Source organism: Musca autumnalis, unplaced genomic scaffold (genome assembly GCF_047663935.1).
Source record: "Musca autumnalis isolate F117 unplaced genomic scaffold, ASM4766393v1 scaffold_3, whole genome shotgun sequence".
Classification (NCBI taxonomy): domain Eukaryota; kingdom Metazoa; phylum Arthropoda; class Insecta; order Diptera; family Muscidae; genus Musca; species Musca autumnalis.
In genome coordinates this window covers 252,978,383-253,000,817 of record NW_027411866.1, presented here as the reverse complement: position 1 = coordinate 253,000,817, position 22,435 = coordinate 252,978,383, and the positions used below count along the sequence as shown (strand labels likewise).

The window sequence follows — 22,435 nt, the reverse complement described above, 5'->3', positions numbered from 1 at the left end:
ACACCACCCCCCCCCCCCCCCCCCCGAAATGAAATCCTGGCTACGTCCCTGAAACCATGGAATGAATGTTTTACATTTACATTTTGATTCAAATTTGTTCTATTTTAGAGGATTTTCAAAATGTATTTATGTTTTTTGGAACGACCCTATTATGCAATATTTTCTTTGACATTAAATAACAACAATGTTGTTTTTGTAAATTTGTTAGTTGTTGTAATTCATGCATTTACCTTATATAAATTTGCCTTGATTACCAATAAAAAACTTTTCAAATATAAATTTATCGTTTGTACTCTGCGAACCCTCCTTGTTACATTTCAACGGCTAGCTCTGTTCCTTTACGTGCAAGAATCTTCAAGTTTTACCATTTTTTACTCGAAAAGCGTTCCCTTACTTCTGACACCATGCAATTCATATGGGAAAAGTATAAAACTTTTACTACTTTTGCCGGTTTTACCATTTTCAAATGTAAAGGAACAGGCCAGCTGTTTTCATTTCTCGATGTTATCGCCCTACGTCACCAATATGGCAACCCCGCTGCTGGCACGTCATCGATAACACAGCTGATAAGAAAAACATTAATTTGTCATCACTAAAAAACTACACAATCCGTCCATCAATCAATTAAGCCGGTTGATAGAAATTTTCAGCAGATTTCCCAGTGATACTGTCACAAAATGGGCTTGGAGGGAACATTATTGTGGCCCTTGTTTGCAGTGGCATCATGTCTGAAACTGATGCTTGTTCCGGCATAGTGAGTAACTGGAATAAACGCAACATAACACAACTACCTCAACTCGTTCGCTTTTTACAGTCATTCCACAGATTTCGAAGTACATCGCAACTGGTTGGCCATAACGCACTCGTTGCCATTGAAACAATGGTATTATGAAGCAACCAGTGAATGGACACTGGATTATCCGCCATTCTTTGCCTATTTTGAATGGGCTCTCTCAAAGGTGGCTGCATTTGTGTATCCCAAAATGTTGGAAATCAATAATCTTAATTATGCCTCAACGGAAACAAAATATTTCCAAAGAATTTCCGTAATGTTTATGGATTTTGTCTACATGTATGGTGTATGGCGTTGTTTGAGAGCCTTAAGGCATATGGGTGTAAAAATGCACCAAGCATCTGTGGAAGTATTTTTAGTTTCAAACATTGGCCTTATCTTTGTGGATCACATACATTTCCAATACAATGGATTCCTGTTTGGCATATTGCTGTTGAGCATTAGCTATTTGTTGGAAGAACGTTATGTCAAATGTGCTTTCATTTTTGCCTGCTTGTTAAATTTTAAACATATTTTTGTTTATATGGCTCCAGCATTTGGAGTTTACTTATTGAGACACTATTGTTTGGATCCAAGTAAAAATCCAATGTTTGCCTTTGTGAAATTGCTGGCTGCGGGTTTATCGCCATTCGCTGTGTCATTTGGCCCATTTTGGCAACACATACCTCAGGTGTTAAGTCGTCTATTTCCCTTTAAACGTGGCCTTACTCATGCCTATTGGGCACCAAATTTTTGGGCTCTTTATAATACGGCTGATAAAGTTGCTGCAGTTGCTTTGAAAGCCCGTGCGAAAACGGGAGCATCCACCACTTCGGGTTTGGTACAGGAATTCGAACATGTCGTGTTGCCTTCTGTACGTCCTGCTGTCACTTTTGTGCTTACTGTGGTCACCATGATACCAATTTTAATAAGACTGTGCCGTTATCAGAGTAAAAGGTAAGATATATTTTGATACGAATTTCAAACATTTTTAATTTTATATACATACATATCAGATTGCTTTAGTTGGAAATTTGTTTAGTTTTGTTGCTAGTCCAAGACTTAAACACAACGTCAACTAAAATCTTAAAATCATACTTTGGCCAAATTCGAATTGAGTTCTTCAGAATCGTATGGCGATGTAGAGCATAATTTACCGCCTTCGAGACCATCAGCAGACCGCCTTCGAGACTATCAGCAGTCTACCTGACTACCATTCGTTGCAGCGGATAAAGAATTAAAGCCGCATCACCGATAATAGCAGAATTCCGACCACAAACTACCCCAAAATTCTAGGGGTCATATTCAAAAGCATGTTCATGTCGTCCGCGCATGCCACAGCTACATATCTGCGACAAGCTTAGATGTAGGGACAAAGTCGTCAAGTCCCCAGCCGGCAGCACTTGGGGTGAACGTAATACGTCGGTCTATGATAAGCTCTGCCGCGCCAGTATGGTCAGCGAATATAATTGCAACGAGATGGAAAAATATTCAAACCAATCACCGTATGGTGGATAGGACTGTCCCACTCAGGTGTGTCGTTATAAGAGAGAACCCCTAGATCAGCAGCCTATCAATCAGGTTTAAATAGCATTCAAATCTATCAAACCTATGCGTCTACGTAAGTTTCTATGCTGCTATAACAACAACAAACCAGAGTAGTTTTCGCTCAACTACGCTCGAGATATTCCAGTCGCCTAAATTCTTATAGGGCAAAAATCGATCGCACCGTGCAAAACATCTGCCCAGCATGCGTCATGGGCCTGCACAACACTGGAGATAGACCCAGAACCAGATTAAGCAAAAAAATGCATTTACAAAAATAAAATAAAACACTGCTATAACAACAACAATGGCTTCGTTGTACCAGATTGACTCGAAAAGCGTTTCTGCCAGTGGATGTCAATTCTGCATCAAACCTATGCTGCTACCACAACTACACCTAATATGAAGAGTGGTTCTAACTTATATTTTAGCACGTTTGATCCAAATATCAGTGGCTCTGGTATCACTTCTACTCAACCAACTATGTATATTCGGAGAAACTCACTATTTTCAAACATGAAGATGGAACTGGAATCTTTTGCAGAAGAAAGGAGGACAATAATTACATATTACTGCTACAACAATTCATTGAATTTCCATTTCAATGAATTGCAATAAAAGTAATATGAGCCAACATTAGCATATTATGCTCCTTGCTGATAAGTGTTTTCATGGAAACAATACCAAACTTGTCAATGTTCACCATAGTCATCATGTTAATATCGACCTTGATGATTAACTTCTTCACATTATTATCAACTTTATAAAGTATGTATGTACTCAAGTTCCATCTATAAAGGCTGCGGTAGTTCTAACCCATAACTACTTCGTATACGTTATCCTTGCAAGTTTTCTCTCTCTCTTACTTTTAGTTGTTAAGAAAAACATGACATTATTACCATCAGTTCAATTGTCCCACTAATACCTTCGTTAATTAAATTCCTTACCTATTTTCATGTTTGTGTTTTTTCTTTTCTTCTTTTCATTGCAGAGATAGTAAAATTGCATTCATACGCGCCGTGGTAATTTGTTCGGCTTGTTCCTTTATGTTTGGCTGGCATGTTCATGAGAAAGCCATATTGATGTGTTTGATACCACTTTGGTAGGTAGTAAAATGACATTTTTAATTAACTTGCAATCATTAATGGGTGTTTTTTATGTCTTCTTGCTTTTTCTTCTTTCGTTGTATTCTTTTCAGTTTCTTGTTTTGTGTTAGTGCCACGGATGCAAAATACGCTTTTATGTTAAGTGCAGTGGGATATTTTTCATTATTCCCACTACTTTTCCAGGTGGATTTGTTTGTCATACGTTACTCTTTGTATTTGGCTTACATGGCCTTTATGTATTTGGCCTATATAAGGTTTTATCAATCCCACCCAGCCATGAACATCCTTGAAGATCTCTACATTTATGGTTTGGTTCTAATACCAATCTATGAACACATAGTTGGTCCCATGACAGGGCTTAATGATAAGCTGTCATTTGTACCACTCCTGCTGTACTCATCATATTGTGGTGTGGGTGTTACATATTGTTTTATACGTTACTATATTTATGCATTAGAACTTAAGCTAGGTACAACGACGTCAACGACAACTATTAAGGCTAATAAGAAACACGAAAAACATCATCATCAACAACAACAAACTAATTTAAGATCAAAAATTGTATCAAATTCTTCTTTGGCTTCCAAGTCAAATGCAGAGGTTAAGACCAAGACTGTGAAGCACCAGACAAAGAAGTCGAAGGAGAAACTGAAATAAATGTTATTGTTGTATTGTTACTACGAAATGGCATTCTTGTTGTTCTTGTTGTACAGCCCAGCCATGCCGTTGATGCCCGTCTGGGGTAACCACGTTGTGGTCGAACTCTTTGATTATCATACAGCCAATAGAGGTTGTCTTTGAAAAAGTAAGTTTTACCTACAAGAGAATTATAAGAAAAGTTAGTTATGTATGTATTGTTAATTTAACACATTGTGCAATTGATAACATCGATTATCCGGTCTGGGGTTAAGGAGGATTCGAACAATCGAAGTAAACTTGCACTTCCATTTGCTTACCATTGGGTATTGTTGCAGCAGCATCTATATTTTCTGGTATTCCTGGCCATCGTTGCATCGATTTTGGATAACCCTCATCAAGTTGTTGCAAATTGTCGTCGTAACGCCAAAATATTGAACCAGAAAAAATATAAGTTCTATTATTTTTAGCTGAAATCAATGGAAAGAAGAAGCAAAGAAAAAATATAATTGAAAACGTTATGCAGAGAAGAATATGTTGGAAGTTGATATGGTACAAGTCATATGAGATTCTACTTCCGGATTTGAGATATTCTGAAGATTCCAATTACATTTTACTACCACATTAGCTGTAATTTGCCATTTCGTTTTGTCCATGCTTTCGGTATAGCCCTCATCAAGTTCTATACCTGGTGGCTGCTACGATGGTTGTAATCACAAAGCTACTGAAATTAGTTTGGGCGGTTGAAAAGGTCCAATGTGTCATGCGAGCCTGTATCGCAAACTGGATACACAGTGTTGTCAAACATTTCCCTATATAAAATGAGGCTCCTGCATAATTTCGAACATAGTTGAAGCGAAACTAATCTGATTTGTCGTAGCTGCTCATGTTCTTCCGCTGCCATCGATGGGGTATTTACTTTGAGGACCGCGTTCACATGATAGTTTTTTATAACATCTGCGACTGCATCTGTGTGAATGCTATACAAAAGGGCGACCTGACATTACCCTCAATGGAAATAATACCAACATTTCATATTGGGCGTTATGGCCGTCAAGATTGCGGTCATGAGGCCTAATTTAGTTTAAGGCGATGTCGATCATAAAGACCACTGGACGTTGAATCTGTTTTTATTAAAAATGTAACAAAGGTAAGGAGAATTTTGAATGTTTTAAGCAACGTCTAGAAAACTGGACGTTGTGTCACATTTAATTTGGACTTTGTGATCATTGATAAGAGAGACCACAACACACAAATTGAAATTAGGCCTTATGACCACGGTCTGATAGCCTCTTCTAACCTGTCTGATAGGCTTGCTGATCTAGTTGTCTTGCAACGTTTGACCTCTCCCTCCTTCTAAATTTTCTAAATCACGTAGATTCCTCCCAACCCAAGTATTGTAACGAGAGCCTGCCATTGTGTTGCCGTACTGGCAGACTCTACGTCTTCACTTGCAGATGATGAACTGATGATTTGCGTAGGCACCATGCTGCCGTTCTCAGGACGTCGTTCTGGCACAAACCGATCTATCGGGTTATATGTGGTCAACTAGGTTTCTTTATCTGCACCCCAGGTACTGCCGGCTAGGGACTTAACGAACTTGACCTCTTGAATTACAGGGTAGTCAATAGTCGGAATTATGTTAGCATCGACCAGAATGTACAGTTCTGTCCTCATCTCCTTAGACTTATTGACGAAAATGTTCATATTCTTCGCACGAAAAAGGTTATAAGACCGATCAAATAGGAGTTCAATCTTTCACAAATGACATTAGGAAAGGTAACTAACCGTATACGTAACGATCTCAATGACGTCTGGCGGTGGCGGAATGGCGACTCCCTGTTACATTCTACGGGGCTTGGAGTTCATACGACTGGCGTTCAGTCGTTTCAAGCTTGGCCGGATAATTGTTCGATGTCCTTAAACAGCGTGGAGGGCTTGACAGTATCAAAGGCTTTTGATAAGTCAAGCGCCACCATCACTGTTCTATCGCACGGCTTGTTCTGGGTGAGTCCTCGACTAATATGTGTGGAGATGGCGCGCAGGGCTGTTATAGTGTTGCGATGCTTACGGAGCCCATGCTGTTGATCGGCAACTGGATAGCTATTACTGTCGCTGGAGGAGGAGTAAAGCTTGCAGTGTCTTTGTTAGGGGGGACAAAAGCGAAATCGTTCTGTATGATTCACCTTTGCTGGCATCCTTGCATGGCTTCAGTAGCGGGACCACCCTGCCCATTTTCCAAACTTCGAGAACTATGTGGGTGGCTAGAAGCAGGTGGAGAACTTTGGTTACACACTCGACTCCCGGCACATCCAGCTGTTTCAGCATTAACATGCAGATTCCATCAGGACCCGTCGCTTTGGATCATTTAGCGTTCCTGATGACATTCGCGTGGTTCACCCTGAGCGGAAATATATTTAATGCGACGTACTTCTCTTCTCTTGCCCTGTCACACCCGGGGTTCTCGACAAATTGTCTATTAAAATAACTTGCGCACCTCTTCGAATAAGTCAACTTCTCCGAACATGACTAAGGTCCACCTTTCCTTCTTCTCAGGGTTAGTGATTTATTTAACCGTTGCCCACAATTAATTTATTTATATATGCAAAGCTTCAGATGATTTAGGCACTTGTTTCGCTTATGCTCATCGACCAACCCTTAACTTCGACGACGAAGCTCATCACGCTCATTTGCTAATCCTGTCGCCTCTGCCGGGCAATTTGGTTACACTTCGGGTATTCGACCAGCAGGTATATGGCGAGCGACTGCTGCAGTGATGATATCTCGGAACGTCCTTCTGTACATCTGTTAATCGGCAGGAAGTATACTTTAAGCAACTCTACCTCTGCAGTTCCACACCCGACTGCTAACCCCATACATTCTATGTACAGGTAACTAGAGCCACACTTAAGCGAGATAGGCCGATATTGAACAGATTGGTGCAATGTGCTACCCTAAGCTAATACCCCACATCAACTTGTGATGCGAACCTTCCTCAGTACGTTGTAACCATCACAATGTTGTAAGCCGAAAGTTGATGTCGAGCATGATTTCCTGCACCACCGCGTACATGATATTCTTCCGAATAATAAAATCCATTGTTTTCGGCAGCTATTGGAGGACTGCGGTGAAGTCTCGTATTCTGACGACGACTTACTGGGGGCTGAGTCGGAAGAACATCAAGGTCGCGGCGGTGCAAGAAACCAAGCTCAACAACAACTGCAGCTTACAACGTTGTGATCGCAGGATCGCAGCAGAAGTGGATGTGGGGATTAGCTTTCCTATTGCACCAGTCTGTCCAATACAGACCTATCTAGCTTGAGCCTGCCTCTAATGATCCGTACATGGAATGTATGGGGGTAGCAGTCAGGTGTGGAACTGCCGAGATAGAGTTGCTGAACGTATACATCCAGCCGAGAAATATCTGTATCTCAGATTAAGAGCCTGACATTAGACGCTTTTGGAAGGTTATAATCTTCTGGTCCCGGGGGACTTTAATGCGCATCACGAGATGTGGCATTCGGCCCTCGGAAACGATCAGACAGGTACAGCGCTGGCTGATCAGATTGATAGCACAATGTTTTGCACGGTCAATGAGGACGCCCCTACCAGAATTAGAGGAGAGTGTCACAGTTCGCCAGACATAAGCGTCGTGTCACCTGGTCTGACAAATGACGTCAACTCCGTCATTTCCCTTGGATCTGATCATCTCCCCATAATTGTCTCCATTAGCAGACCACCCGATTTCATCACCTCTGAACGCCGCACGTTCATCAATCATAAGCGGAACAAGTGGTTAAATCATCTGAAGAGTTGCAACATTAGAGCCGGTATAAGTGAATTGTGGGCAACGGTTAAGTCACTCTCGAACCCTGGAATAGGACCTCAGTCACGTTTGGCGACGTTACGTTGATGGACCTGAAGAGGTTCGCAAGTTATTTCAATCGACAGTTTGTCGAGCACCCCGAGAGTGACAGGGCGAAGAGGAGAGTATTACGTAGTATCAGATCACTTCCTGCCGAGGATGAACCACAACAGTTAACAATGGATGATGTTGCGAATGGCATCAGGAACGCAAAATCATCTAAAGCGTTGGGCCATGATGGAATCTCCATGAATCTCCATGGCAATGCTGAAGCAGCTGGATGAGCTAGGAGTGGAGTATCTCATTAAAGTTCTCAACTTGTCGCTAGCCACCCTCATTGTTCCCGAAGTCTCGAAAATGGGCAGGGTGGTCCCGCTACGGAAGCCAGACAAGGATGCCAGCAAAAGTAAATCGTACAGGCCAATTTCGCTTTTGTCGTCCGTAGCAAAGATCCCTGAGGCCTTAGTCCTCCCCAGTATCAGAAATAGCTATCCAAGTTGCCGATTATCAGCATGTATTCCTTAAGCAGCATAGCACGACAACAGCGCTGCACGCCAACTCCACATATATTTGTTAAGGACTCAACCGGAGATCGTCGTGTGATGGAACAGTGATGGTGGCGCCTGACTTATCAAAAGCCTTTGATATAGTCAGGCATTCCACGCTATTTGAGGACATTGAGAAGACAACCCTCCGGCAAGGCTTGAAACGTTGGATAGCCAGCTCTGTGTGTGGACGCCAGTCGTACGTGTAATTCAGGAACAAGAAGTTCAAACCCCGTAGAGTGAAACAGGGAGTTCCCCAAGGTGGGCTGATATCTCCGGAACTGTTTAACCTCTACCTCTCCTGTATTCCGCTCCCTCCAGACGGCATCCAGATGGTAACGTATGCGGATGATTGCACGATCCTGCCGTCAGGTACCTTCCCTGATGACATCTGTGAGCAGAGCTCAGATTTACTCGTGAGTAAAAATTTAGGAGAAGTCTGTAAGTTTTTTTGGGTGCAATTGTTTGGTGGACGTGGGGCAAGTTTATTTGAGTGTGGTATATTTTTTTGATTGGCTGGGGAAAGGGGGCAATTTGCCACATTAACTTGCTAGAATTCAAGAAGAGTTTCACTCGAGAGTGGAATTCGAGCGAATTAGAGCGAGTATTCGGAGCTTTGTCTGTGAGAGACAGAACTCCTATTTAACCGATCTTACCACTTTTTTCCATGCGAGGAATATGCAGATTTCCGCCACAAAATCTACAGCCACTCTGTTCACCACATGGATAGGGCAGTTTGGAAGAGAATTGAATGTCGTGGTCGACCGTAGCAGAATTCCAATCACAAACTGCCCCAAAATTTTACGGTCACATTCGACACTACTTTCAAATCGTGCGCGCACGCCCCAGCTCAAGCCTCCTTAAGCTCCTAGCCGGCAGCACTTGGGGTGCAGATAAAGAAACCTTGTTGATCACATATAACGCGATAGGTCGGTCTGTCATGAGCTATGCGGCGCCGGTTTGATCAGCAAGTTTATGTAATACGAATTGGAGAAAGATTCAAACCTGTCAGAATGCCGCCATGAGAACAGCAAAAGGGTGCCTCCTCAAGTCTTCGGTGGACCATCTACATAAGAAGGCAAAGAGTCTTCCAGTAAAGCAACACAATGAGAGGCTTTCGTTGCAGTACTTGCTTGGGTGTTACCGTGAGAGCCATCGCAATCACCATATGCTGGCTAGGCCAGTATTCTCACGGATGCAGTTGCTAAGGCCATAACAAATATAGTGTGAATAAATTCCTCGGTGTACATCCCCCATCTATTGCAGGTGAGGAGCGTCAGCTGCCACGACAAACCAGAGTAGTTTTGGCTCAACTACGCTCGGGATATTGCAATCGCCTAAATTCTTATTGGGCGGAAATTGACAGCGCCTTGCAATACATCTGCCCAGTATGCGGCATGGGCACGCACGATACTAAGCAGCTATTCAACTGTCCCGCCAAACCTACTCATCTAACTCCAGTGGATGTGTGGTTACATCCCATCGAAGCAGCCACTTTCCTTGAACTGGAGATAGACCCAGATCCAGATTGAACAGAACAACGAACATACAAACATAATAATAAACACTGTTGCAACAACACAACATTCAGTGTCGAAGAATCCGGGGTGGGGACATTCGTGAGGCGGCGTTTTAATTTTACGATATACATTGTGTGTTAGAGGTATCCGAGAAGTGAACCGATATCGTTCATATTCGAACCTGTCCTATGTTTCGAAGAAATATTGTTCTTGTTCCACAAACATCATAGAAGGGATAAGATAGACGTCTCTCTCACTCGAAGAAATATGAGGATATGCAAATCAGTTACTCCCTTCGGCAGTTATGCGCAGACTATTTTAGAAAAAATATTGAACTTTTGATGAGTAGGACCCGAAGGAGTGGACAGATATGGGTTATGTTCGAATATGATCTAGGCCCCCCACAGCATTGTTCTTTTGTACAGATTCCAATTAATATATACTTACGCCATAATAAAACTGCATCCACATGATTCACATTTACGCTATATCCCAGCAAGCTGCTTAAAGACACCGGACTAGTGTCCAATATTTGATTATTCTTATAATACCAGATTTGGGTACCTATTAAAAAAGTGTGTATAGTAAGTTCGGAAATAACAGTATTCAAAAATGTTACGTTCCAAAATACCTGAGAAAAATAATACAGTTTTGTCGAAACGCTCATAGCAGGCATCAATTCGTTCAACTTGTTCCGGTAAACCCACAATCACCTCCTGCAAACGTTTCGGATAACCATCTAAAACTCTATACTGGGCTGAAAGTTTCCAAACATATTGTCCCTTGAAAATATGAACATGGCCATTAAAATGACAAACGGCATTGAATTTGCCATCACATATGGGCGGTATGGTGGATGTATAAAATGATCTGTCTTTTGCAATGGTGTCAGTGATGGGATTCGAAGTTGTGCTATCATAGTTGGGGGAATATGGATTCTTAGTTTCAGCAAACGTGGTAACCCAATTTGTGTTATTCTGCAAAAAACGAATACGTTATAAAAATGACCTCTACGATTGCGGAACAAACTACCTCTTCTTCGTAGCTCGGCTCGCTTGGTGTTGTAGTCATATAATCCCGATTTCTGGTGCTATATTCTGTAGTCTCGTAGGAAATTGTGGTATTTTCTTCATATTCCTCTTCATCAGTCTCTTGCTCCTCCTCCTCTTCTTTTTGCTCTTCATCATTTACCACCTCAACATCATCATCCAGTTTTTTGTTCACTTCGAAAAGAAGAAGAAAATTCAATTTAGAAGATAATTGTATTACCGAATCTATTTATTAAACTTACAATATGCCTCATACATAGCCAAGGTATCGTCATAATTCAACACATTATAATCCGGTCCCTTGTAGTAGGGAAACATAATAGAACTATAGGTGGGTGAATGGGCCAAACCCAAACTATGACCCAATTCATGCAGAGCCACTGTATAGAAATCAACACCTTTACTTAGTTCCGGAGAATTTTCTTTCCAATTTTCATCTTCATCGAAATGGACATCACCACCCCACGAACCCATTTCATAGGGATAGAAGGCATGGGCCAAAATATTACCAACACCATCAAAGGGGAAGCTGAATTGAATAAATATTTAATGTTCGATATATAGTTAGTTTGGGTTACTTACTTGTCGCCATGGTACTTTGAACCAAAACCAATAATAATGTCCGCCGAGGTATCATTGACACGTTCAAATTTCAGATTGCTATATTGCGACCAAACCTCAAATGCCCTGGCAATATCACGTTCAACCTGTTGGGCAGGGATTTTCAGGGATCTGTTGCCAATTCTAAAGATAAGGATGGGAATGTTTTATTATACACTATGAGGTCCAATATCATTGAGCTGACAAATAAAAACTGTGTTGAGTTCTAATGGGTTGGATATTAGAGAATATTAAAACCTCCACTATCTGGATGTTGTTAAAAATGAATGTGTCGAATACCAAATCTAAGTAAATCAGGACAAAAAAATAATTGACGCTAATATTTATGACGTTAACAGTTTCAATCCCAGGACGGCACGTTCTTCAGTATCATACTTTGGTAAGGGCATATCTTTCCTTTATGTATCACAGATAGTGCTTTACGTCCTTATTCCGTCGACGTATAACATTTTCTGGGGAAATGTATACTTCCCGTGATATGGGCCTCTGATGATCAGAAAATTCCCCAGTTTAATGACCGGTTACTTAGAAAAAAAATTATAAATTAAAAGAAAATTGTATTCCGGTTCCCGAGATTTGTACCTGTCCATACGAGAAAGTTTCAAAATCACGTCCGAAGGCCGGCTATGTCACGATTTAAAATGTTCCAATCCCTGAAAATGTATCCTTTTTGCAATTTAGTTGCAATGGACTCCAAGGTAAGGCCGAGGAAATAGTTGATTTTATGAGTCGGAAGGATATCATGGTTGCGACAGTTCAGGAAACCAAGCTCAACTGCGGTTGTTTACAGCGATGTGATGGTTACAACGTACTGAAGAAGGTTCGAACCAAAATTGGAGGGGGATTAACTTTCATTGAGCCTGCCAAAACTACAGAGGATAAGTTGCTTAACGTATACATCCCGCCGATAAATAATTGTACTACAGGTTATAGGACAGAGTTCCAAAATATTATTACTGCTGCAGCCGCTCGCTATATGGTCGAACACTCAAATTGAGACCAAATTTCCCAGCAGGGGCGACGGGATTAGCAAATGAGTGTGATGAGCTTCGTTGGGCTAGCCCTAGTTAACAGGTTTTTTGGTGAGCATAAGCGGAACAGATGCCAGGTCATCTGAAGAGTTGCAACAATGTAGTCGTGAGCAACGGTTATGTCGCTCTCCAACCCTGGGAAGAAGGAAATTTGTGGGCCGATTCCGTACAGCGAGGCGAGTCATGTCGCGTCGTCTATCGTCTCTGTGACAAAATTTAAAAAATGTACTACGTACAGCGATAGAAAATAATCGTCGATAACAAGTTATTTTTATTTTATTTTTATTCGTTAGTAAAAATGTACGGCGACAGCTAATTTGTTGTCGCCGGACAATGAACATTTCGGCGACAAAATTTGACGACGTCAGGCGATATTGCCATACGGAATCGAAAAATTGCATTTGGCGACGCGACACGACTCGCCTCGCTGTACGGAATCGGCCCATTGGCGACGTTGCGCTGACTGATCTAAAGAGATGCGACAGTAAGTCTACCACTCTGGGAATGACAGGGCGAAGAGAAGAGTCGCATTAAGACGAGGAACCACCATAATTTACAATGGATGATGTTGCGAATGCCATCAGGAACGCTAAATCATCCAAAACATTGAGCCCTGATGGAATCTTCATGGTAATGTGAAGACGCTAGATGAACCTGGAGTAGAGTATGTAACGTGACCGTTTCATACAATTCTCACATCTCATTCGACCCGCATTGATATACATCCCACCTTAATATTTCCATTATACCGTTAGTATCAAACTTACAAACTTACCCCACACTCAACAGTGGCCTTCCATCATATATCATATGTTGGGCTCAGTGCAGTCAACAACAATCCCATTCAATAATAATTCTCATTCACTTCGTGCAACCACCCGAATATGTATTCTAGCAAAGTACGAATAGACGTGTGGCTCGTTCACAGTCTACCATACTAGTTAGCTACGATTCGACCCAGCTCATAGCAAGCTCTAAGCGCTTAGCACGCTCCCAGCTCTTAGCAAGCTCACAGGTTTTAGCAAGCTCCCAGCTCATATCAAGCTCCATGCTCTTAGCCAGCTCCCATTAACCGATCTCTTCCCCCACAGCAACCCGAGCCGAGTCACACATCCGACGACTACCCACAGCAACCCGAGCCGAATCACACACCCGACGACTACCGACAGCAACCCGAATACGACAGAGCCGAGCCACATTCCCGACGATTGCCAACGAGCCGACAGCACAGAGCCGAGCCACATACTACAGAGCAGAGACACACACACGACGATCGTAGACGAGCCGACAGCAATCCGAACATCACAGAGCCGAGCCACACACCCGACGACTGCCGAGTTGACAGTCACCCGATTAGCCGACAACATCCGAATACATCAGAATCGACGATTACCATCGAGCCAACAACAACAACAACCCGACTACCATTGAGCCCACATCTAAAACCGATTACAACAACCATATTGTCATCTATCCATTGGTTATCTACGATACATCTCATCCATATTCCTCACACATCTTGTTCGTCTATCAAACACCAAGAGTTTTATAATAAACATTGAAATTGTAAACACTCGTGTTTTACTTATGGTTTGTGGGTCCTTAGGTCGACCCTGGCTGCGACTGAGCTTACCTCAGCCCTAGACAAAACCACTCGTTATAAGTGTCTTACCAATGTTTTCAAACTGTCGGTAACAATCCCACGCGTCGGGTTCTTCGATACCGGATTGATCTGGAATCAAACTACACCCGTGTTCCGGGCAGCGGCTGCCACATCAGTGTACACATGTTTGTATTTGAATCGTTTTTCTGTGTTGGGAATAGCATATTTCTGAATGCCTGTTCCGGATTCTTTTAGTCCGTGCTGGGACGGAGGAAAATCCAGGACAATATATTTGTGCTCGGTTTGTCACATCCGCATATACACCCAAATCCAAACTCCTGTGAGGTGCAATAGATGCTGGGAGTGGGTGCATCTCAGGGTTTGTTCTGGACTCGTCCATGTGAGGGACTACCGAGCTCAACAACAATTGCAGCTTACAGCATTGTGATGGCTACAACGTGCTAAGGAAGGATCGTACCAGAATTAGTGTTGGGGGTTAGATTTCCTATTGCACCAGGCTGTTCAATACAGACATATCTCGGAGTTAGACTCTAATGACTCGTACATGGAATGTATGGGGGTAGCAGTCATCTGTAGAACTGCCGAGGTATTGTTGCCGAACGTATACATATCGCCGATAAATAGCTCCAGCATTAGCAGTTTTTGAAAGGTCATAACCATCTGGTCTTGGGGGACTTTAATGCTCATCATGAATTATGGTATTCGGCTCTCGGAAACGACCAGAGGGGTATAGTGCTGCCAGAGCAGATTGATAGCTCTAAGTTTTGCACGGTCAATGATGACACCTCTACCAGAATTAGGGGAGAGTGTCGCAGTTCGCCAGACGCAACCATCGTGTCTGTCACCTGGTCTGACAAATGGTGTCACCTGGCAATCCGTCGTTTCTCTTGGATCAGACCATCACCCCATAATTGACTCCATCAGCAGACCGCCCGGTTTTATCACCTCTGAACGCCGCACTTTTATCAATCATGGGAAAGCTAATTGGCCTAGATTCAGAGAGTTCAATAATCACCGCTTCATACATCTGCCCAACTATTCTGATGTTCGGAGAGCAGAAAGGACGTTCAGAGACATCATCACTGCTGCAACCGCTCCTCGCCATACACCGAATATCCGAAGTGAGAACAAACTTCCCAGCAAAGGCGACAGGATTAGCACATGAGCGTGAAGAACTTCGTCGAGCCAACCTCACTGACCTCAGAGCCAGGGATCTGACACTGAAGTTAACAGGTTGATCGGTGAGCAAAGGTGGAAGAAGTGGCTAGATTATACGAAGAGTTGCTACATTGGAGCCGGAATAAGTGAATTGTATGTAATGGTCAAGTCACTCTCGAACCCTGGAAAGAAGGAAGATAAATTAGCAGTCCCGTTTGGAGACTTTACGCTGACTCATCCAAAGAGGTGAGCACCTTATTTCAATCGACAGTTAATTGATCATCCCGGTAGTGACAGGGCGAAGAGGAGAATACTCCGTCGCATCAGATCTCTTCCTGCCGTGGATGAACCACCACAATTTACAATGAATGATGTTGCGAAAGTCATCAGGTAGGCTAAAATATTCAAAACGTTAGGCTCCATGGTAAGGTGGATGTGCCGGGATTTAAGTATATCACTGTCTGCCTGTCGCTGGCCACACACATCGAGCCCTAAGTTTTAAAAATGGATAGGAAAGTGGTGCTGCCACTGAAGTCAGGCAATAATGGCAGCAAAGATGAATCGTACAAGCCGATTTCGCTTTTGTCCCCCGTAGAAAAGGTCCTTGAGGCTTTAATCCTCCCCAGAGCCAGAAATAGCTATCCACTAACCGATCATCAGCATGGGTTCCGTAAGCAGCTAAGCACGACAGAAGCGTTGCCCGCCATTTTCACACATATTAGTAGAGGACTCAACCATAGTAAGCCGTGCAATAGAACAGTGATGGGAACGCTTGACCTGACAAAAGCATTTGGCACTGTCAAGCGCTCCACGCTGTTTGAGGACATTGAGCAGACTACCCTCCGGCCAAGTTTGAAACGTTGGATAATCAATTATATGCGTGGAGGCCAGTCGTACATGGAATTCCGTAACTGTTTAACCTCAAACTATGTTGTATTCCAACCCCTTCCCATGGCATTGAAATCGTAATGTATGCGGATGATTGTACAATCATGTTGTCAAGTACCTTCCCTGATGTCATTTGTGGAAGGCTGAACTCCTATTTGACTGATCTTACCAACTTTTTCCACGCGAGGAATATGCAAATATCTGCTACTAAATCTACAGCTACTCTGTTCACCACATGGACGGCAGAGCTGGGAACAGAGTTGAATGTCATGGTCGATGGTAGCAGAACTCCGATCACAAACTACCCAAAGATTCTAGGGGTCACATTCGACAGCAAGTTCATGTCGTACGCGCATGCCACAGCTATCTGCGACAGGCTGAAATGTTGGAACAAGTTCCTCAAGCCCCTAGTCGGCAGCACTTGGCGTACAGACAAAAAAACCTTGTCAACCACACATATAACACGATAGGTCAGTCTGTGGTAAGCTATGCGACGCCAGTATTGTCCGCGAATATAAGGGCAACACGTTGGAAAAATATTCAAACCTTCCAAAATGCCGCCCGGGAACTGCAACAGGGTGCCTCCTCATGTCTTCAGTGGACCATTTACATGAGGAGAAAAAGATTTTTCCAGTACAGCAATGTAACGTGACAATATGTTCACGTACGTAATACAACAACTATTACCAAAAAACGCCCCCACATACATCGCTTCGACAACAATTGTCTATCTGACACTAGGGGCATCACAGGTCACACACTGCTAAATTTAACTCCAGTGTATTTTTGCAACCATCGTAATTTAAGCTTAGGGCAAATAATTTTTCATTCGCTTCATACTCATAGTTATTAAAGTAGTTCAGTTTTGGAGGCAAATGGGGAGCTGGCTACTGCAGGGAGTTAGCTACACGGGTTGGAACTAAAGACTGCTCTAAATCCGCCAACGTACACATTGGTGTTACCGAGTTGGGAATACCTTTTGGAAGCTACCCATTAAATTGTGGTAGCTAATAAATTGCACTGGACCTTCGGGTTTTTCAGTTCTGCAGGGCCTTCGGGTCATCTGTTCCATTCGGCACTGGACCTTCGGGTTTTTCAGTTCTACAGGGCCTTCGGGTCATCTGTTCCATTCGGCACTGGACCTTCGGGTTTTTCAGTTCAACAGGGCCTTCGGGTCACCTGTTCCATTCGGCACTGGACCTTCGGGTTTTCAGTTCTACAGGGCCTTCGGGTCATCTGTTACACTGTTTGGGTAGTAGTAGTACATCGTAGAAACTATACCGTAGTCTTAGACTAATACTCGACAAAGCCATCGTCTTCCCGAACATCAACAGCCAAACGCCGAATCCATCGTGTTCCCGAACATCAACAGCCGAACGCCGAATCCATTGTGTTCCCGAACAACAATAGCCGAACGCCGAACATCAACAGCCGATCGCCGAATCCATAGTGATCCCGAACATCAACAGCCGAACGTCGAATCCATTGTGTTCCCGAACATCAACAGCCGAACGCCGAATCCATTGTTTTCCCGAACATCAACAGCCAAACGTCGAATCCATTGTGTTCCCCAACATCAACAGCCGAACGTCGAATCCATAGTACTCCCGAACAGCAACAGCCGATCGCCGAATCCATAGTGTTCCCGAACATCAACAGCCGAACGTCAAATCCATTGTGCTCCCGAACATCAACAGCCGAACGCCGAACCCACCGTGTATTCGAACCCTATCTCCCGGACTCCAAATCCACCTGGTTCCCAGTTAGATACAAGCTGCCGTCCCGATCACCTGCAAACCGTCAACATCGTAGCAGGTCCCCGATCTCCTACAACCTGCCTTCCCGATTATCTATACACCGTCATCAACACACCAGTTTACCGAATATGCACGAACCACCAGCGGATCCATCGGGTCCCGATACCCAGCGAGCCCCTTCAACAACCGCTGATTCAGACGAGCCATCCGAGTAAGGGTAACCATTGTCAAAACGACGCCCACTTGTCACGAAACCCCACCTAACGAGCACCGATCCATACCCATTGAACATATTCTTATCGTATCCAATCCCGAGTAGATTGTAATCTAGTTCTTAAATCAATAAAATCCGTATTAATCCCCTGGAAAGGGAAAACACAAGTCTTCTCATTCCGTAAGGTTTAGTGGGTCCTTATGGAGACCCTGGACACAACTGAGCTTACCCCAGCCAACGAGAAAACCCCGTTACAGCAACACAATTACATGCGCTCGTTGTAGTACTTGCTCGGGTGTTACCGTTAGAGCCATCCTATTCACCATCTGGTAGATATGACCTCCCCCCACCTAGGCATGTTAGGAGGGATCTTCATGATCTAAGAAGAGATATCCAACGTTACAGAAGAGAACAACAAGCCTATCAAGCAGATTTAAATAGCGTTCACACGGATGCAGTCACATATGCCATAAATAACTATCTTGTGAATACGGACCTTGGGGAACATCCTCCATCTATTGCTGCTGAGAAGCGTCAGCTGGCACGACAGCCCAGAGTAGTTTTGGCTCAAATACGCTCGGTTTGATGCAGTCGTCTGAATTTTTATAGGCTAAGGAGCAATGACGCCGTGCAAAACACTGCACCTTTTCAACTGCAGTGCCAAGCTTACTCTACTAACTCTACTATATCTGTTGTTACATCCAATCGAAACATTCACATTCCTAGAACTGAAGATAAACCCAGAGTCAGATTAAGCAGAAAAACGAACTTTCAGACATATAGGATATTGTTACAACAACCATCTAGTGGACAGGTACCCCCGCCCAGACATTTCAGGAAAGATCTTCTTGATCTAGAAAGGAAGGTCAAAAGAGTACATCTAGATCGTACTGATGCAGAAGGCTATAATAGATTATCGTTTGAATACCGTCTTCGAGGATCACCCACCAGGAACAGTTTCCTCGACCAACAAACGCTGTTTTGGGCGGTGCAGACGCCTTAATTCTTACTGGGCGAGGACTGATAGCCAAACGCAAGCTGCACTTGTTCAACTGCTGAACCAAAATTTTGTCAACTGCCAAAGTCAACTAACTTCTATATTATAATGGACTACACCTATTCAAGTGAATTTGGAATCAGAGTCGAATCAATAAAAATAAGAACAACTACCATCCTCAAATTGTGTCTTATAAGAACTGGACTATTATATACATAGTTCACTAATTTTCCAATATCAAGCTAAAAATCCAATAAAAAATTCAATTAAAAAGGTATAAATGCATTAAATTACTTACAAATATTTGATATGACGTTTGGTCCATGTTTTTGCTCCAAAAATAAAACGTTTTGAACGATGTTTAATGCTGTTGGCTGTAGTTATCATATCCTGCTGTTGGAGATAATAGGGTTTCCCCTCAATATCGGGTACACCACAGCGAGGCTTAGTAAAGAGCTAAAGGGGTGAATTACAAAAACAACAACAATGAAAACAAAAATATAAACAATTAATTTCAAGTTCAATGATACCAAAATAGAATTGAAAACAAAAAATTCGAATACAAAACACACAGACACAAACAACACTCCCTCACTCTCTCATACAACGATCATCTTCTTTGGCACAGTTTCAATTATGATTATCAATATTTTTTATAATTTTACCAACACACATTCACCAGCAGATGAGGCGTGTTTCATGCTATGATGCACAGATAAACTTATCAGTTTTTAAGCCGTCAGCTGCTCCACCATATGCTCAAAGATGACATGCTTACCTCAAGTGTATTTTCATCCAATTTGCCGGTTTGTTCTAGAGCTCCATATTTTTGTATATTTTTCAAGGCTTCCACAATTGCACTTTCATGATATAAGGCTTCGGAGTTATCCGGATTACGATCCAAATAGCCAAAACGGCGCATGAAATTTAACTAATGAAGTAATAAAAAATTGAAATTTGTTTAACTATTTTTTTTTTCTTTTTTTTAAAACTATCCCCACTAAAAAATTACCACTTCAGCCGGTGGAACTTCTAAACTAAGGCCATTTGATTTGATCGGCAATTCTTGGGATATTTTGAAGAACAACAACAATAACTGTATTATCCATATTTGTATTTTCCACATATCACTTAAATAGTTTTTTTATTATTATCTATTATTTAAAAAAATTCCACTTATTATGCCGACCAATGATCCGTTTCCAGAGACGATTTGAAATAAAATGATCATTTCATTCATCTCTTGTGGTCTTCGCACATACCACAAGAAACTGATACCGGCTTCTTGTGCTCTTTCTTATCAGTGCGTATGTCTTAGCTTCATAAATGTTCCATTCTTGGGAGAATAATCTTGAGGAGGTCTTAATAAAAAAATGAGATTCTGTTTAAGTAAAGCTGAGAATGTGCGTAAAGAGATACGACTTAAGAGAGAAAGACATTTTAATTCTATGCTATTTTTTAGAAAAAAAAACTATAGTCCACTGAAAGATTTATCGACTATAGTTTTGTATGTGACTAACCCGGCAAGTTTTTTAGTATACCCCTTATTTATTTAGGTGGAATGGGTAGCGGGACCGGATGGTATAATACCGATAATGCTTCAGAATGTGGCACTATCCTTGCACTAATCTGGTCTATGGAAAGCGGTAAAGGTGACCTACTTCCCCAAAGCGGAGAAGCTGAATCACACAATACCCAATGACTATATACCAAGGCTTCCAATTATACCTTTTTCCTTTCTATTACAGATTATGGAAAGGTAACTTAATTTGGATTTTTGGGCACATTTAGATTTCAAACAGATCATTATATCTCAGCACCCCTGCATCAAATCAGTGGAAACCGCCTTACATTAGATGGTTGGACAAGTTGAGAACAATATGGAAAATACAAATTTCATCTTGGCGGCCTATCTCCATAGAAAAGAAAGTTTTTCAATAATGGAATATGGTGTGAGACTCTGCTTTGAATTCTTCTTGTGGGTTCCGACAACATTGTTATACCCTCCACCATAGGATGGGGGTATATTAAGTTTGTCACTACGTTTGTAACTACTCGAAATAATCATTGTAGACCCCACAAAGTATATATATTCTTGATCAGCGTGCAATTCTACATCGATATAGCCATGTCCGTCCGTCTGTCTGTCTGTCCGTCTGTCCGTCTGTGGAAATCACTCTAGCGTCCGAACGGATTGACGTAGGTTGATGAAATTTTGGGAAAATATGTTATATTTACGTAGGACTTTTGGTATTGAAAGCGGGCTATGTAGGTCCACGCTTTCGTATAGCCCCCATACAAAATGACGCGTGACGCGTCGTCGTTTTAAGGAATTTTTAAGATATTTGGCCCATTTTACCACCTAATTGTTTGTAATTTGGTACTTTGTGTCTTCAGAGACCAAAAAATATTCCTACCAAAGTTGGGTTATATAGGTCCACGTTTTGGTATAGCCCCCATATAAGGCCCCATATAAAGTACGCGTCATTTTAATATATTTTAAATGTATTAGACCCATTTGACCACAGAATTGGTTGTAATTTGGTATTTGGTGTTTTGAAAGGCCAGAAAACATTCCTACCAAAGTTGGGTTATATAGGTCCACGTTTTGGTATAGCCCCCATATAAGGCCCCATATAAAGTACGCATCATCTATATATATAAAAGAGCAGTGAGGTGAGGTATTCACTGACTGACTGATTCATCAACGCCCAGACGAAACCGCTGAAGCTAGAAAGTTGAAATTTTGGGTGTAGGTTGCTGTTGGTGTGTAGGGGTGAGATAAGGCTGGGTTTTTGGAAATTCGACCTAGAAGTGTACGAAAAGTACTAAAAGGTACTAAATATGGTACCCTTTGTATTAGGCAAACGGGAAGAGCTAGAATTCTGGAATTTGGAATGAGGGTAACTGATGGAGAGGTAGAAAGATGTACCAAAGGGTTTTTGGAAATTCGACCTCTAAGTGTACGAAAAGTACTAAAATTTACAAAATTTAGTACCAATTGTATATTTTGAACGGATATAGCTAGAATCATGGAATTTGGTATGGAAATCAAGGTTGGGAAGTGGTGTTGATGTAATTAAATGTTTTTGGAAAATCGTACTAAT

General features: G+C 42.2%; 2 protein-coding genes across 2 annotated transcripts; one reads left to right on the top strand and one right to left on the bottom strand.

Moving 5' to 3' along the window:
* Positions 1–545: 545 nt before the first annotated feature.
* On the top strand, positions 546–4,108 carry xit (ALG6/ALG8 family glucosyltransferase xit). The gene is made up of 4 exons (XM_073977864.1): positions 546–754; positions 815–1,729; positions 3,309–3,419; positions 3,516–4,108. Exons 1-4 carry the CDS (start codon positions 678–680, stop codon positions 4,078–4,080), a joined length of 1,668 nt encoding a protein of 555 aa, XP_073833965.1. The 5' UTR covers positions 546–677; the 3' UTR covers positions 4,081–4,108.
* A 177-nt stretch (positions 4,109–4,285) lies between these two features.
* On the bottom strand, positions 4,286–20,454 carry LOC141398485 (neutrophil collagenase-like). Its single transcript, XM_073975771.1, has 10 exons — positions 20,341–20,454; positions 20,107–20,259; positions 19,627–19,784; positions 11,621–11,782; positions 11,281–11,567; positions 11,022–11,212; positions 10,621–10,966; positions 10,437–10,553; positions 4,380–4,529; positions 4,286–4,323 (listed from the first exon to the last, which is right to left on the bottom strand). The coding sequence occupies exons 1-10, from the start codon at positions 20,452–20,454 to the stop codon at positions 4,286–4,288; spliced, it is 1,716 nt and encodes a 571-aa protein (XP_073831872.1).
* Between the last annotated feature and the right edge of the window lie 1,981 nt (positions 20,455–22,435).

What these genes read in the sequence shown, in the direction of transcription:
- LOC141398485 (XM_073975771.1), bottom strand. Translation starts at nt 20,454, where the DNA reads ATGTGGAAAATACAAATATGGATAATACAGTTATTGTTGTTGTTCTTC. An exon ending in AAGTTCCACCGGCTGAAGTG is followed by an intron (nt 20,260 to 20,340) that starts GTAATTTTTTAG and finishes TTACTTCATTAG; the next exon opens with TTAAATTTCATGCGCCGTTT. An exon ending in TGCTGCAACAATACCCAATG is followed by an intron (nt 4,324 to 4,379) that starts GTAAGCAAATGG and finishes CCTTAACCCCAG; the next exon opens with ACCGGATAATCGATGTTATC.
- xit (XM_073977864.1), top strand. Translation starts at nt 678, where the DNA reads ATGGGCTTGGAGGGAACATTATTGTGGCCCTTGTTTGCAGTGGCATCA. An exon ending in CTGATGCTTGTTCCGGCATA is followed by an intron (nt 755 to 814) that starts GTGAGTAACTGG and finishes CGCTTTTTACAG; the next exon opens with TCATTCCACAGATTTCGAAG. An exon ending in ATGTGTTTGATACCACTTTG is followed by an intron (nt 3,420 to 3,515) that starts GTAGGTAGTAAA and finishes TATTCTTTTCAG; the next exon opens with TTTCTTGTTTTGTGTTAGTG.